The 14,836-nt window shown below is 45.4% G+C and overlaps 1 protein-coding gene across 2 annotated transcripts in view; it reads right to left on the bottom strand.

The window, feature by feature from the left end:
• The window catches only part of LOC134477061 (uncharacterized), a 39,979-nt gene extending 30,459 nt beyond the window's left edge, over positions 1-9,520 (bottom strand). For both annotated transcript variants that reach the window (XR_010048979.1, XM_063253953.1), the window contains exon 1: positions 8,801-9,520. Coding sequence is in view for 1 of the 2 variants with exons in the window: in XM_063253953.1 (XP_063110023.1) it covers positions 8,801-8,997 (197 nt within the window). In the remaining variant the exon portion in view is untranslated. The remainder of the gene's footprint in view (positions 1-8,800) is intronic.
• Between the last annotated feature and the right edge of the window lie 5,316 nt (positions 9,521-14,836).

The raw sequence follows: 14,836 nt of genomic DNA, 5'->3' as shown, positions 1-14,836 counted from the left end.
TGAGTCAGCAGAGCATATCTCCACCTGCTTATGTCTCCTTAGTCCGCACCATTCCTGGCTTCTGAGCCAAGTCTTTCAGAGAGCCTCCGGTAGTTGCTGTTATCTGTCCGCCATGTTCTCCCGGAAGTCCTTGGTTCTAGGCTTAGTTCTTAATCCCCAGTGAGTAAACTAGAGGGTCAAGCCTCCTGTTGGAGCATGGAGGCACAGTTCATGCGGTGGCCATAGCTAAAAATAAGTGACAAGCAAGTAGCTTTAGGTGACCAGTTCCTCTAGTGCAGGAAGAAATTCACCCAGAAATATGCAGCCGTGGTTCAGGTGTCTGAGGGAAGATACGGGCAAGAGTGAGGCAGGTTTCCAGGGAGCCAGCCCGGAACGGGAAAGTGAGTTAAATTCCAATCATGGAGGCCAAGTTCACCCATGTGTGAGGATTCGGGGAGGTGGAAATTCTGTAGGTCTCCAGGGATGGAAGGCTCAGTGGATTTGACCTGTCAGGCTGCTAGTCGGCATGCTTGGATCACCCAGCTGGAGCCGGGAGCTAGGTGTGACCAGTCTGAGGATAAGGTGGGTGTGAGGTGCACCTGCTCCCCGCGGCGGAGCAGGGGCTCTGTTTCCTCTGGAAATCCTTCTCTGCCCTCCTCACATTCATCCCTGCTCTTCTTGGTCTGTATTCTCCCACTTAAATAAGCGGCATGTCGCCCAAGGTGAGGTAGCCACAGCAAATGAAAATTAAGTCAGAGGCAGCTGATGTATATACACTATATACATAGTCCTTGATGTATGGTATGCTCCCTAGGCCAGCTCTTTCTTGTATTTCTTCTTCATGATGCAGGGGACTGAGTCCAAGGCCTTGAGCATTCTAGGCAAGCACCCTACTACAAACTACAACCCCAGTCTTTGCATGTTTTATATCCCAGACCAGGACTCCTCTTCCTCTGTGTGTAAAAGATAGAAACCGCCATTCTCTTTGTTCTTTGGGAAGTATCCCAGGGCTTATCAAGGACTACACACCATACCCTATAACTTAGGGTCCCACCCCTCAGCAAAAACTATTCTTTGTTTCTTTCTACCCAACATCAGTGGAAAAACTTGATCAGGTTGCCATGGAGACCAGCTACTGACTTCAGAGAGCCTGTTTATTAAAGATGAAAGTAACGTATGCCTGCCTGATCTGAGCAGCTGTCGGGGAGCCTGGCTGTTAGTTGAGGAAGTCACTAATTTCAAGGCATGATCACTCACTCATTTGAGAGAGAGAGAGAGAGAGAGAGAGAGAGAGAGAGAGAGAGAGCCAATCTCCACACCCCTTGATCTTCTAGGCAGAACTCAGCAGTCTGGCTGAGGTCTGCCCTAGGCAAGCATTTCTTGTTCAGGTTTTTTGTTTATTTTATGACTAGTATGGTAACTGCACTTCTTTCTCCCTTTATTTCCGACTGAAAATACATAGCCTTTCAGTAGTGTGATAGATTAATGAGGCTTTGTGAGCAGGCCCAGGAAACTCAAAGCCTCGCATGACGTCGTTTCCTTTGGAAAAAGAATTCTGGATTCCAAGCCACCTACTTACAAATGAGGTTGTCTGTTTATTCATTCAACAGCCCCTCCCAGTGGTGCTGGGCAGCACAGAGAGAGGCCTTGGTATATTTTACGTGCACTTGGGCAGGTGGGAGAGAAGCAGTCCCTTTATTAGGTGGTCAATTAAGTCATGGAGCACGTGATCTTCAGAAAATTGATCCATTCAGTGCTTTTGTTTTTTTCATTTGTTCAATAGAACATCTGTGAGAAATTTTAAATTCTGAGATTTGTTATTCTGATTCAACAAATATTTTCTACATTCAGCTTGTGAAAGTAGGTTAATCACTGGTGGTTGTCGACATACATCAGGGCTTTAATAGGAGCAAACCAAACAGGGGCTGGGTGGTCCAGGAAGAGGTCTGATTGTCGCTGGCTCTCAGGTAGAGAAATGAAGTTCCCTCCCCAGCCAAGTCTCTGTCTCTTTATTCAGAAATGAAGTAAGGAATGAGCTGATCTTTACCAATTCAAAATATTTTTTCTTGGCAGAGACTGTCATGGCGTGTTTCCATAAAAAGAAAGCCCTCTTCACCTTAAACAGCTGAGCTAGAATTAACTTTGGGTTTAGTTCAAAGTTAAGCAGGTTCAACCTGTGCTTCTAAATCCAATGTCTTTCTCAGAACAGAACAGGGGCTTGTACCACCTCGTGTCTCTGAGTCAGGGTCCAAGGAGCTCCTCGGTTTTTTGGAGATGCCTGGTACTTGGGAAGACAGACCGAGCAGCTAAGGAACAGGAAGTGGGGATCCTCAGTGCCCTCAGGATAAGTTGCAGCCAGAACCCCATCAGGCTCAGGCCCCAGAAAGGAAGCTTTGGGACAGCAAACACAGCTGCCACTGGCAGTGCCCTGGGATGTTTATTTCTCGCCCTCTCCATGCCTAGGGCAAAGACAACTGCTGGCTCACTTAATGCTGCTTATTCTAAATTCACTCAAGGCATACACAGGACTTAGGCTTATGTGTTCACTGAAAAAATCTGAATTCCATTGAGAGAATGCCATGATAGGTCACAACAGTTTCTCAATATAATTTAAAAAATAATTTTATGCCAATTTTACAAAATAATGCAGGAAAAGGAATGACACTCACTCATTTAGCAATTACTATAAGCCCTTACTGTGGGCCAGGTGTTTTTCTATGTATAAACCTGCCTACAAGAAGCATGTATTAATTTTTCTAAAACCATCTTGATGGAGGAGTACAATAAAATTCACTGTTTTAAGTGTACAGTTTGATGTGTTTGGCAAAAGCGGAGGGCAGGACAACCATCACCACAATCCAGATATAACACATTTCCGTCACCCCAAGAAGTTTGCTTGGGCCAATTTGCAGTCAGTCTCCTCCCCCTCCCCCTCCTCCCCCTCCTCCCCCTCCTCCCCCCCCTCCTCCTCCCCCTCCTCCCCCTCCTCCTCCTCCTCCTCCTCCTCCTCCCCCTCCTCCCCCTCCCCTTTCCCCCCTCCTCCTCGTCCTCCTCCTCCTCCCCCTTCTCCCCCTCCTCCAGCCACTGGCAACAAGGAAGCTGATTTCCATCACTACATCTTTTCTAAAACTTTCCATAAAGCATGTACATTTTTTTATGACTATAAATGCAGCCAAATGAAGAAAGGAGTATTTGTATTCTCAAGAGAGGTAAGAGCTTTGACAAGGGACACATGGGCTGTACAGTTAGTTGGAGGCGGAAGTTAAGAAAGGGCTCCTCCCCAGAGCTGAAGGTCGAGCACCAGTCAAGCGAGCTGAGCCGGGAGTGAGGGTAGTGAGTGCTCCAGGCTGGGGGAGGAGAAACTGCCCAGCAGGTTTATCTGGGAGGATTCATACCTCAAGGTTGAAGTAGGAGGGGGTAGAATGGGCAAGTCGAGAATCTGAAGAGAAAAACTGGTTTAAACAAGGTCTCATAAGCCCTTTTTGGCCTTTACTCCCCATGCAGAGCCCTGGGGGAGTCTGATTTGCATTTTGTAAGAATGGCTCTTCCTGCTTGTAGGATACAGAGGGTAAGGCAGGAAGCAGAGCCCCAGGAGGAGGCTGTAGGTGACCCAGCTGGCCAACGCCCAGAGCCTTGGCCAGGGCTGGGGCAGGCAGTGGGGGTGAAGAGGGTAAATTATGGGACAGACTTGGGAGGTAAAAGAGCAGGATTTAGACTATGGAAGAATCTGAGAGTGAGGTCTCAAGGATTCCTTCAACACAAATTAAAACAACACTGGGCTTCCACTTAACCTCAATACAAATGGCAGCCTGATATCAAGCTCTCAAAAAACAACTGCTGATGAGGTTGTAGGGGAAAAAGGAAACTTCTGCATTGTTGGTGGGAATAGAAACTAGTACAACCACTGTGGAAATCAGCTGGAGACTCCTCATGAAAGTAAAAATAGAAATTTCACTGGACAGAGCTATAGTCTTTTCTGGGTATTTTTCCTAAAGAATTAGTCATCATACCAGAGTGAGACACACATACCCATGCTTATAGCAGCACAACTTACAATAGCTAAATCTTGGAAATGGCCTGTATGTCTATCAGGAGAAGATTGGATAAAGAAAATGTGATACACACACACACACACAATGGCTGCCATTCAATCATAGAGATAAGCTTGAGTCTGCAGTACATGGTTCTCTACAGGACATTCAAAATCTAAGCTATTGAAAGGGACAGTAGGTTGACAGGACCCAGGACAGGTTCTTCTTGTCTCTTTCTGTGCCCCGAGAGAAGTGAACCCCAGGCTTTCTTTCCCAAAAGCAGATATCCTTTTCTGTTGTCTCAACAAGAATTCAGGCAACTGAAATTTCATCTGCGTGTCATTAGTGTGCCAAAGTCTCAGGTGAGGCTGCTCTTAGTGAGTTGTGTTCAAAATGTACTGCTCCCATAACCACCCACCCGATAAGCTGGGGTGAAAGAGATTCCGCCAGCTACTTAAGAATTAGGAATTAGCTGGGTATGGTGGAGCCCGCCGGATAGAAGTATCACAAGTTCAAGCCCACCTTGGGCAACTTAGGACTCACTGAGACCCTTTCTCAAAGTGAAAAACAGAAGGGTTAGGGATGGGACTCAGCGTGAAGGCCCCAAGTCTAATCTCCACTTCACACACACTTGGGAACACCATCTTGCTGCCTAAGACCTCTAGGATACTGTCTATTTGACTCTTGTTTTTCTCTACTGCCCTTTAGACTTCTTGTTTATCAGCCCTGTGAAACTATTTTTTAAAAATATTTCGCTTTCATTATAATATAAGTTACAATATTTCTGTATCTGTCACTGTGTTTTCTGAAAGGATTACGTCAAGGGAAATTCAACACCCCTCTCATTATTTGCTTCTCTGCCTGCTCCCTCATCAAAAGACTGGGGCTATTTGATACTTCAGAAGGTTATTTTCCCTGGTAGGGGATGTGTCAAGGGAAGGGGTGCTGGTCCAGAGCCAGGTGATAGGTTCTGTGCCCATTCCTACCGTTGACTCAATAAATGCCCTTGGTCAAGTCACTGAGCCTCTTCTGTGGGCCAGGCTCTGGGGATGAGATCTGCCAGCTGCATCACATGGTTGAACATCATCATCTGGGGTAAAAATAGGAACCAGGTGTCCATGTGGCTCTGCACTGATGAGATAAGGATGTCCAAAAGACCTCAGAAATGTCCTTGAGCTGCAGATTCTGTAATAGGGTCAGGCCACACGAGTGGCCCTCATGCATTTGTCCAGTAGCCTGTGGGATACATTTTCACAGCTGAATTTTTCCAGCCCAAAGAAAGGACTGTTAACCTTCTATTGGAAACCCAAATATCCAGTTCAGTCACCCAAGTATTGTAACAGTTATATTTGTAATCCTATTGAGACGTTATTGGAATGTCAGCCAGTCAATTCCAATCTACCACCACCAATGCAGCCCATGGCGAGAGTAATGACACCACGATATATTCCAAGTTAAGGGCAGCCAAGGGGACCCAAGTCCATTTCCCGTGAGGACATGCAGACAAAGGCCTCAATCCTAGGCCTCTCCCAGCATTTATTATCTTGTGAAGAAAGGGGGGTTGCTCAGAGATGAGTGATAGTCAGGATGTTGGGGATTACTGAGTAACTTGAGCTGGCTGGCCAAGTTCAAGGAAGGCATCTCTGTAATTTGCAGAGATATAGACATGCAGAAGGATCAATATACACAACCTGATGAAGGTAGCAGGGGAATAGTTTTGGGGGCCTGTTGTTTCAGTTTTGGATATGCAAACTCTTGGGCTCTGGGGAATCACAGCCTCTTATCTTGAGGCTCCTACTCAGTTGACATTTGGGGAGCAAAATTACTCTGCAACTCGCCAACTCAATCCTGCAATGTGGAGAGCATCATGCGAGGAAACAGGGCTGTCTGATGGCTATAGACTTTGCACATTAGCACCTCGGCTAGCCTTATTTGCAATGCTTAGAGCCAATTTAAGAGAGAAGGAAATACCCTAGCCAGACTTTTACATATCAGTATGAGGAAATGAGTCCCCAAGTAATCAAAGTCACAGAAATTGTTTTGGATCCAAGGGGAGTCACTGGAGTTGTCTCTCACAACCTTCCACTCCTAAATATTCTGCACTCTCTGTGCCCTTGCCAAAACACTAATCGCTGATCAATATTATCGTGGTCACCTCCTGGAACAAAAGATTCTTGAGGAAGGGAACCGTGCCTGCTTTATCGCTCAGCACTGACTACACACCTGGCAAGTAGAAGTTATGCAAGAAATGTTTGCCAAATGGGCGATGAAGAGTGTGACCTAACCTTGACAGAACATCTGTTTCTGCATCATTGTGGTTATCTGTTCCTGGCATGATGGGGTGGACCTGACTGACCCTATTTCCCCATCCTCTACTTAATGTCATGTTATAATGAGAGCAAACCTCAGTCTGAATGTTGTCACACACATATTTATTAGTAAGAAGATTCAAAAGTGTTTATTCAGCTGGTTCTGTAAAGGCAGCAAGATTCTATTTCTCTGAGCTTTTCGGTACTCTGTCCATTCTTCACGTGAATAGTTCTCTTCTAAGTCACAGAACATTCTAAACATTCTAGAACATTCTAAAGACCGGATGTTAATTAGCATGAGGTAACTGGAATTGTTTGGATTTATGAAACGGAACAAACTTAGAATCTTCTGATGTCATTCTAAGAAGAATAGCTAAGGGCTAGCCAAGAATCTTATACCCAGCTTACGGAAAAGCACAGAACACCTTAGAGTTGTAGCCAATCCACTTGCCTTGAACACTACTAGGTTCACCAGAAGCCCATTTTTAATATCCTTTGTGTTACCTACCAGATCACTAATTTTATCAGTGAAAATTCACTTCTTTTCATTTTGCTTAGCCAAGCTTCTGCTATTAATTCTAAAGAGTTAAATAGTTGTGGCAACCACCTACATAATTACTTCATAGCAACTGATGGAAGTGACAGAAATAGCTGAAACTTTTCAGGAGCAATTTGAAAGCCCTAGAAGGGGCCCTGCTCTTTGAAAAGGAAGATTGTTTCAACTCCATACGGCTTTCATTTTCCCATGTTCGTGCCTGCCCTTAGGGGAGATTTGGCCAATTAGCTGGCTGGCTTTCCCCGACTACCTCAATCTGAGGACTGTAATAGGGTAGTCTGCCTTCTTAATTTCCTTATAACCTTTTTGTCTCTGTTAAGTAATTTCTGGTCCAAAGGGGAAGGTATCAGATGGGCCCAGAACTTTTTTGGTGTTACTGAGAAAGGTTCTTCACTTTTTCCCTTTTCCTGATAAAAACTTACCTTAAGAGCTTATGAGTCAACTTTGATGACTATCTGACGTCATTTCCCCTCCGCCCTCTGTTTATTATCTTCTCTAAATGCTGAGCTAATAATGCTCAGCGGCCCTGCCCTGCCCTGCTGACCGCCCCCCCCCCATAATGACCAGGAACACCGTCCTCATTGCAGGCCGTGATCTTAAGTCATTTATACCACGATTGGTCCACTGACCTTTTATGTTATTTTGGCTAATCCTGTCTCTAGAATTGTATCAGTATTGTACACACACACACAAACTGCCCATTTTATAAGATGAACTTCTGTCCTGAGTATCTGCTTAGCTCTTCAGCTCTCCACTGAAAAGTGGTTTTCTCTCAATGTTAGACCACTTGGAGATCGTGCCTCAGCCTCCTCATTCTTCTCAGTAGGACTGGACCCTACCCCAACATAGGACCCCCGCTCACTGGCTCTCATCACCTGGATCCATGCCTTCTTGTCTGAAGGGCTGCCATGACACCCTTAGGATGTGACATGCAACCTAATTCCTGGGGAGATTGTCCATTTGGTTACCCCTAGAAAACCAAGCCTTACCAACAAGCAGTCCTTAACTCTAATCCTGCCTGGTTGGTTATAGTTTCTTTTCTTTCTCTGGGCTGCATTACTTGCTTGGTGAATTTGCCCTACAGTGTTATTGTGGCATAGTGTTAGTTTTGTACATGTCTCTTTCCATGATAAACAACTCATTCATATTATCTGTCATTCCCATTAACCCTGCTAGGGGCAACCCCACAGAGCAGCCTTACATGGTTATACTTTGGCCTACAAGCCCCTACACCTGACATGAACTGGTTCAGGGTGGACACCTAATCAAAAGGCACCCAATGAATAGTTTGGTCAGCAACTCCTCCCATAAGCTAACATATGGATACATAAACATTGAGCTAATTCCCTTTTCTTTCTTGGTAATTGTAGTGGGAAAATATTAAGAAAAAAACTTTTGATAGGAGCCTAGCAAAAGAATATAATGGTTGATGCTGTGGTGGACCATAACAAACCCCAATCACAAAATACTGAAATTCTGAACAGCCAAAATGATAGAGGAGAGAAAAAGTTTCTTGCAAAGGAAAAAAGAAGCTCAGAGGAGACTGAGTAAGATCAATGATGGTGGCCAGCAGATTAGTGGTGGAAATTACTCTGTCTGCCCATTATTCTGAGAGCAGTAATAGCTTACACTATACAAAACCACCAAAACAGAGGATTCAGCAAAGACCGGGCATCAATCTGTAAACTTGTGCTATTAAGGGCCAGACAGTAGCTATGTTAGAACCTTCCACCTTCATTGAAACTACCCAACTCTGCCACGGTAGCACAGATACCATAGCATAGGCAAGATATAAATAGGTAAGTACGTACTTTTTGCAATAAAACTTTATGGTCACAGAAATTTGAATGTTATATAATTTTGATGTGCATCCAATATTATCCAATTTGTTTTCAGCCACTTGTAAACATAAAAATTGTTCTTACCTTGTATGTTTCGTCAGAGGATGGAAACACGGCTTCAGATGGGAGTCGCTGCTGTCTGCCCCACCTGAGTGCTGGTGACACCAGGCGTGGAAGAGATGCCTGGGCTCAAAGAAGGTTCTCCCAGTGTGGAGACGGTCTGGGTGTCCCTTGCCAGAGTTGAGTCCTGGGGTGAGAGGGTCAGTGTCCTGGAGCCTCATGTCCCCCACGGCACCGGATTAGAGCAACGATGGGCAAGTGCGTGGACAGAAAGGCCTGGAGCTGACTGAGGGGCAGCAGCTTCAAGTGCTGTGAGCACAACATGGTCACGTTCTTGAGGCCTGGGAAGACTGAGAGACGGCTGGGTTCACAGGAGAGACACACCTAGATGCAACAACCACATGCAGGGCCAGGACAGGGTCCCCCAAAGCACACAGAGGATACCCAAAGACCGTGAGGGAGAGGCCCTCCTGCCTCCAGGTTACCCACAGCTGTTGAGGGGTGGGGAGAAAGCGCCCTTTGTTTGCTTGTACTAAGCGTCCGGGAGGACTGTAAGCAAACACTCTGAGCGCCTCCAGTGCCAGGACTAACATGAAGTGGGTTTTCTTGGCAGCAGAATCTGCTCCTTACAGGGCTATTTTCTCTTGAGAAGCGGTCTTTCTGTGTTTTCCAGACTGTCCTCAATCTCCCAGGCTCAGTGATCCTTCTGCCTCTGTCCCCTAACTAGCCAGCATTACAGGTACACCCTACTCGCCCAGCTAAGGACATTTTTTATACACAAAGATGAGTATTTAAAAGCCCTAACTATCTCCTCCTGAAGAACAAGGGGTCTTCCCAGACCAGCTGCAGGAGGTCTGGCACCCAAGGGGCTGGACCTTCTGTCTGAGATAGGTGGCAGCCTAGCCGCCCTTAGTGTGCTGGATGCTTTCTGTGTGGCATGACATCACCCTGGAAATGGGAGCCACTGAAAAGCCTGCGTTCTGCAACTCAGCTTCCAGAAGAGCTCTACGAGCAGGGCAGTGGCCTCAGGGGGTTATTACGGAAAGCTCTCAAACTAGTTGTTTACATTCTGAACTACAGCAAGGCCCGGAAATGATACAGTAGTACATAGTTGTCTGCCACTAACTCCCTTTCATGGGAGGCAACGCCTCTGATTTCCTTACGCCTCAATTTCTTCACCTGCCTTACTATAGTTTTTTTTTGTTTTTTTTTTAGTTCTCTGAGCCCCTCCCTAACAGATTTTTTTCTGATGCTGAAATCCAGTCTGCAGAAACTAGAAGTTATAGTAGAGATGAATTTTATAGAATCACCATAGTTCGGTATCTAAAGGGCAAAATAAAATGCAACTACATACTTCTACAGAACCGAATTTATCAGCCAGGTGTGGTGGCACACTCCTGTAATCCGTGCACTCGGATGGCTGAGGCAGGGGATTGCAAGTTTGAGGTCAGCCTGGGCTCCGTAGCGAATTCAAGGCTGGCTTGGACTACAAAGTGAGACCCTGTCTCAAAAAGTAAAACAAAACAAAACTACTGATTGATTCAAGAGAGTCGATTCTGGACTTTCCCCTTTCCTGGGTCATCTTCTCCCTGGAGGCCATCTCGGGCCCTGTGTGGAGAAACCACAGCACCAGCCAAGCATCCCTGAGGAGTTTTGGCTTGTGACTACTCTTCCACTGGCATCCACTCAGCTGAAACTTGGCACGTTCCATCCCTGTCATCAGGTGCTGGCATCTACCATTTGTGCCCCAAATCCCACCAGGGCCTCCAGGAACCAGGCCTACACATTCTCAGTCTCAGATCCCAGTCTTAGGTCCTTTGGCTCTGCACACCTGCAGCCTGGGCACTCGGGCACATTTGGCCGCTTTCTCTCCCCCTGCTGGGGAACAGGGTGATCTGAGGGATACTGACGTCCTTGGCACTTCACTCAGCCTGTGCTGGGACCTTGCCAGATGAGGACTTCACTTACGCGCTTGCAGAGCCGTGACCCGCCCCAGGCCGTGACCCTCCTGCAGCACCTCGTCCCTACTTGACCAGTACAAGCTTCTGCCCCATCTCTTCAGACTTAAAGCCAACAGTGAGGACCAGGTTTACAACCCTGCCAAACAGTGTGGGAGAGGGTACGGCAGAGGCCAGTAATGTGGGTGGTAAAAGAGTCTGCCAAGATAAAATATAGAAAAGAAACTCGAAGCTGGGCATGGTGGCACACACCTGTATTCCCAGATGGGAAGCCAACGTTCAAGCCTAGCCTGGGCAATTTAATCACTTAGTGAGAATTTATCTCAAAGCTTAAAAGAGCTGCTGAAATGTCTCAGTGCAATTGCATTGGGTTCAATCCCTACTGCCCCCCTCAAAAGAATCAATGAGTGCACTGTGCATGCGAGCAGGAGCAGTGCCATTTTTAAAGCGGAAAACATGACCAAGGGGCCTATAGAGTTGTCCGTAATGCAGCAGTGGAGGAGAATGCAGAATTCACAGGTAACCTGCTTACGGATTGCTTTAATTTGGCTCTTACATGTGTCTCCCAAAGTCCATTTGCCAAAGACCCACATGTGGTACTATTAGGAGGCAGTGGAACATTTAAGAGGTGGATCCTGGGCTGGGGATTTAGCTCAGTGGCTAAATCAGTGCTTGGCAAGCGCAAGGTCATGGGTTCGATCCCTGGTACAAAAAGAAAAAAGAAAAGAAGTGGGTCCTAGTGAGAGGAACTTAGGTCAGTGGAGGGAAGAGGGGTGCCAAAAGGGCTGTCAGGACCTCAGCTTCTGCCTTTATTTCTGGTCATCATGAGGTCATGATGAGGTGACCTCATCATGAGGGATGAGGTCATCATCCCCATCCTTTGCTATGCGTTTGTGCTATGATGTATGGTGCCTCTACAGGCTCAAAGTAATAGGGCCTAGTGACTACAGATAGCTCTGAAACTGTGAACTAAAATAAGCTTTTCTTCATATGAATATCTTGTGTTTTATTATAGTAATGTAAAGCTAACATACCTATAAACTTTATACCATGTAGAGTCAACAGCTCAGATTAATGTGGGATAGATGGGTTATTGAGTGAATTGGTGGCAGACCAATAGAGGAAAAAGATGAAGAAAAATATAATTGAATCTTGCCTATATGCAAAGGAGATTTCTTCAAAGGTAAAGTCATAAAATTAATGGATTGGATAAAAAAATTCTTAAGACTTAAAACTTACAAACCATAGGGCACATTGGTAGAGCTGACTGCACCAGAATGGTTTATGTTAACAAGTGACACCATCATTGAGCAGAGTTTTAAGAGGTGAACAGCAGATTGAGATGTCTAAAAGTGACAAAGTGTTAATAACTAGAGTGCACAATAAACTTTTGATTCTTAATAGAAAAGACAGTCCACCAAAATAAAAATGGGTAAAATATACAGCAGACAGTTTACCAAACAGGAAACTCAAAAACCCAGAAAGAATATGAAATAAATTGCAAATTAATAATCAAAGAAATGGAAATTAAAGCAGTGCTGAGAGATCATCTTGCACTCCAAGGTAGTGTAAAGCTGAAACACAGCTAGTAGCCTGGGAAAGACTAAAAAGTTGAGTAATAACAAGTGCTGGCTAGAGTTTAGGGATAAGAGGTTCCTGCTGCTGGTGGAAGCATAGGTTGGGAAATAATGTCTGGCTCTAGCTAGTCAAACTAAGTACTACAGATGGATCCTTAGGACTTAGTAGTTCCACTTGGAGGTACAAGTCCATTAGAAGTGCTCACACATGTTCATTAGAGGGTTATGTAGGAGCTGGGGTTAAGCCGGGGCTAGGAAGCCTGAAGTTAGTATGATTTAGACAATTCTGCTGTGGCATTGTGATATAATAAGAAACTGCCACTGGTTTCTAGCATACAACTCCTAAACCCCTAGAAGCTCCAAAGCAATCATGTCTTTTTTTTTTTTTAACTAAATGAGGTGTAGCTGATCACTCTAGGTACACTCAGGAAGGGGGATGTTCCCAGCAAAGACCCAGGCATGATTAGAGGCTACTCCCACCAAACCTCCAGAGAGGAGAGAGGGACCAACTGTGAACTGACCGCCAATGACCAGTGGTCAGTTATGACTGCCTAATGAAACCCAAAAGAGTGAGCTTCTGGGTCACGTGGAGGGAGGCGTGGGAGCTTCTGTCCTGTGCATCTTGTCCTGTGCATCTGGGAGGCGTGGGAGCTTCTGTCCTGTGCATCCTGTCCTGTGCATCTCTTCCTTCACACATACCTTGTCCTGTGCATCTCTTCCACCTGGTGTTCATGTGGCCTTTGAAGTTTCTTTTGTAATAAATGGGCAATCGTAAGTAAAATGCTGTTACTGAGTTCTGTGAGCCGTGGTAACAAATTAATCAAACCTGAAGAGAGAGTTGTGGGAACCCCCATTTATAGTCAGCCGATCCATCTGGGCTTGCGATTGGCAGCTGAAGTAGGGACCACCTACCTGTAAGACCCAGCATTCATCCTGTGAGATCTGATGCTATAAGCATACAATGTCAGGAATTAACGGAATCAGAGGACACTCAGCTGGAGAATTGCTTAGTATGTGGATAAATAACCTCCACATGTCTGGTCAAAGAAGCATTTTGTGTTTTGAGATTATAGTAGGTGTTGCAACCTGCACAGCCAGTGGGGTCCTGAGGATGGGTGATGAGAGATTAAGAAAAAACTAAACACACAGGAAAAGGGAAGTTGGGACCAGATGGGCCTTGACCTCTTTGATGGAGAGGTCGTGACAATCCAGCATTGTCTACATCTTTATTGATACATTGTAAAAAGTGAAAGAAACACGCGTGGGGACCAAAAGTGCAAGGTCCCAGTGTTTTGCTGAGAACACTGAAGGCTAAACATTTCAGAGCTTTCCACGCAGTAGTTAACAGGGAAGAACACCAAGACCCCTGCTGAACTGGCTTTGCTCTAGTCCCAACATTTTGTTTACCTGGCTCACATCTGACTCCACATTCTCAGGGCAGGTCTTCCTCTAGCCTCAAATGTGTGGTTGAGCTCCAGGTCAGCCGCTCCTCACAAGTAAGAGCCAAGGAGTTGTTGTTACGGGACTTGTTTAAGAAGAAGAACACAAATTATTAATACAAAATTAGACACAGAGTTTATGTGAGGGCCCCTGCTTATCAGCCTCTTGGTGAATTTGTCCTGTGTATGGGGAGATCGCTGCAATGTTCTATGCTAAATAGAAAGTTGAACAGTTCTAAACCAATTTGATTATCAAGGTCTTAGACTCTTCAGGTAGATAATGATTCCGTTTAATAGCAAAACATTCCCCTAAGCTTAAAAAAAACGTGGGGGCTAGAGATACAGTTCAGAGGTAGAGCATATTCATGGCTTGTGCAAGGCCCTGAACTGGAGACTGAGCACTAATGACAATCTTCCAGAAATGGGACTAAACGGACTGAAAAATCCTCTGTGGCTAATCCTGAAGGCTGCTGGTACTAACATGCAAACAAATCCATGCAGACATAGCCAGGAATCCCCCATGCCTCTGGCACTGCAGAAACTTGTTAAGAGAGAACATTTTGCAATACTTCCCAGTTGTTTGCTCTTAGACATGCCTGTCTACGATGGAAGGTGCTGAACTATGGAGCTATATATGATTTTCTGGGGCCTCTTTGGGTCAGGAAGTCACACTTGAGCAGAGTGCTGAGTTCATCTGCTCCAGCCCTTTTTCCAGTAGGGAACCTCAAAACTATTTCTAACATGGGCAATGGAAGCTGAAAACATTGGTCTGCCCAAGAAGAAAGGCCTCCAGAAGAAAGGAGGAACCTAGAGAAATAGCAGACCCTTACTCATAGACTCTTTGATAAGTCCAGAGACAGAGTAAGAGAAATCTGTACAATAAAACTTACTAGAACAGTTGGATATGGTGGCATTTATCTGTAATCCTAGCACTCTGGGAGGCTGAGACAGGAGGTTCTAAAGTTTTCACTAAGTTGCTAAGGAAACTTAACAACTTAGACTCTGTTTCTAAATAAAGAAAATTTAAAGGGACTGTGGATACAGTTCAGTGCTAAGGCATTACGTAGCACTATAGCAAGAATTAAA

Source organism: Cavia porcellus, unplaced genomic scaffold (assembly GCF_034190915.1).
Source record: "Cavia porcellus strain 051 isolate PalLab524CR breed Dunkin Hartley unplaced genomic scaffold, mCavPor4.1 scaffold_7, whole genome shotgun sequence".
NCBI lineage: Eukaryota > Metazoa > Chordata > Mammalia > Rodentia > Caviidae > Cavia > Cavia porcellus.
The sequence above is the reverse complement of the archived record's forward strand: the minus strand, read 5'-3'. Positions and strand labels throughout refer to the sequence as shown.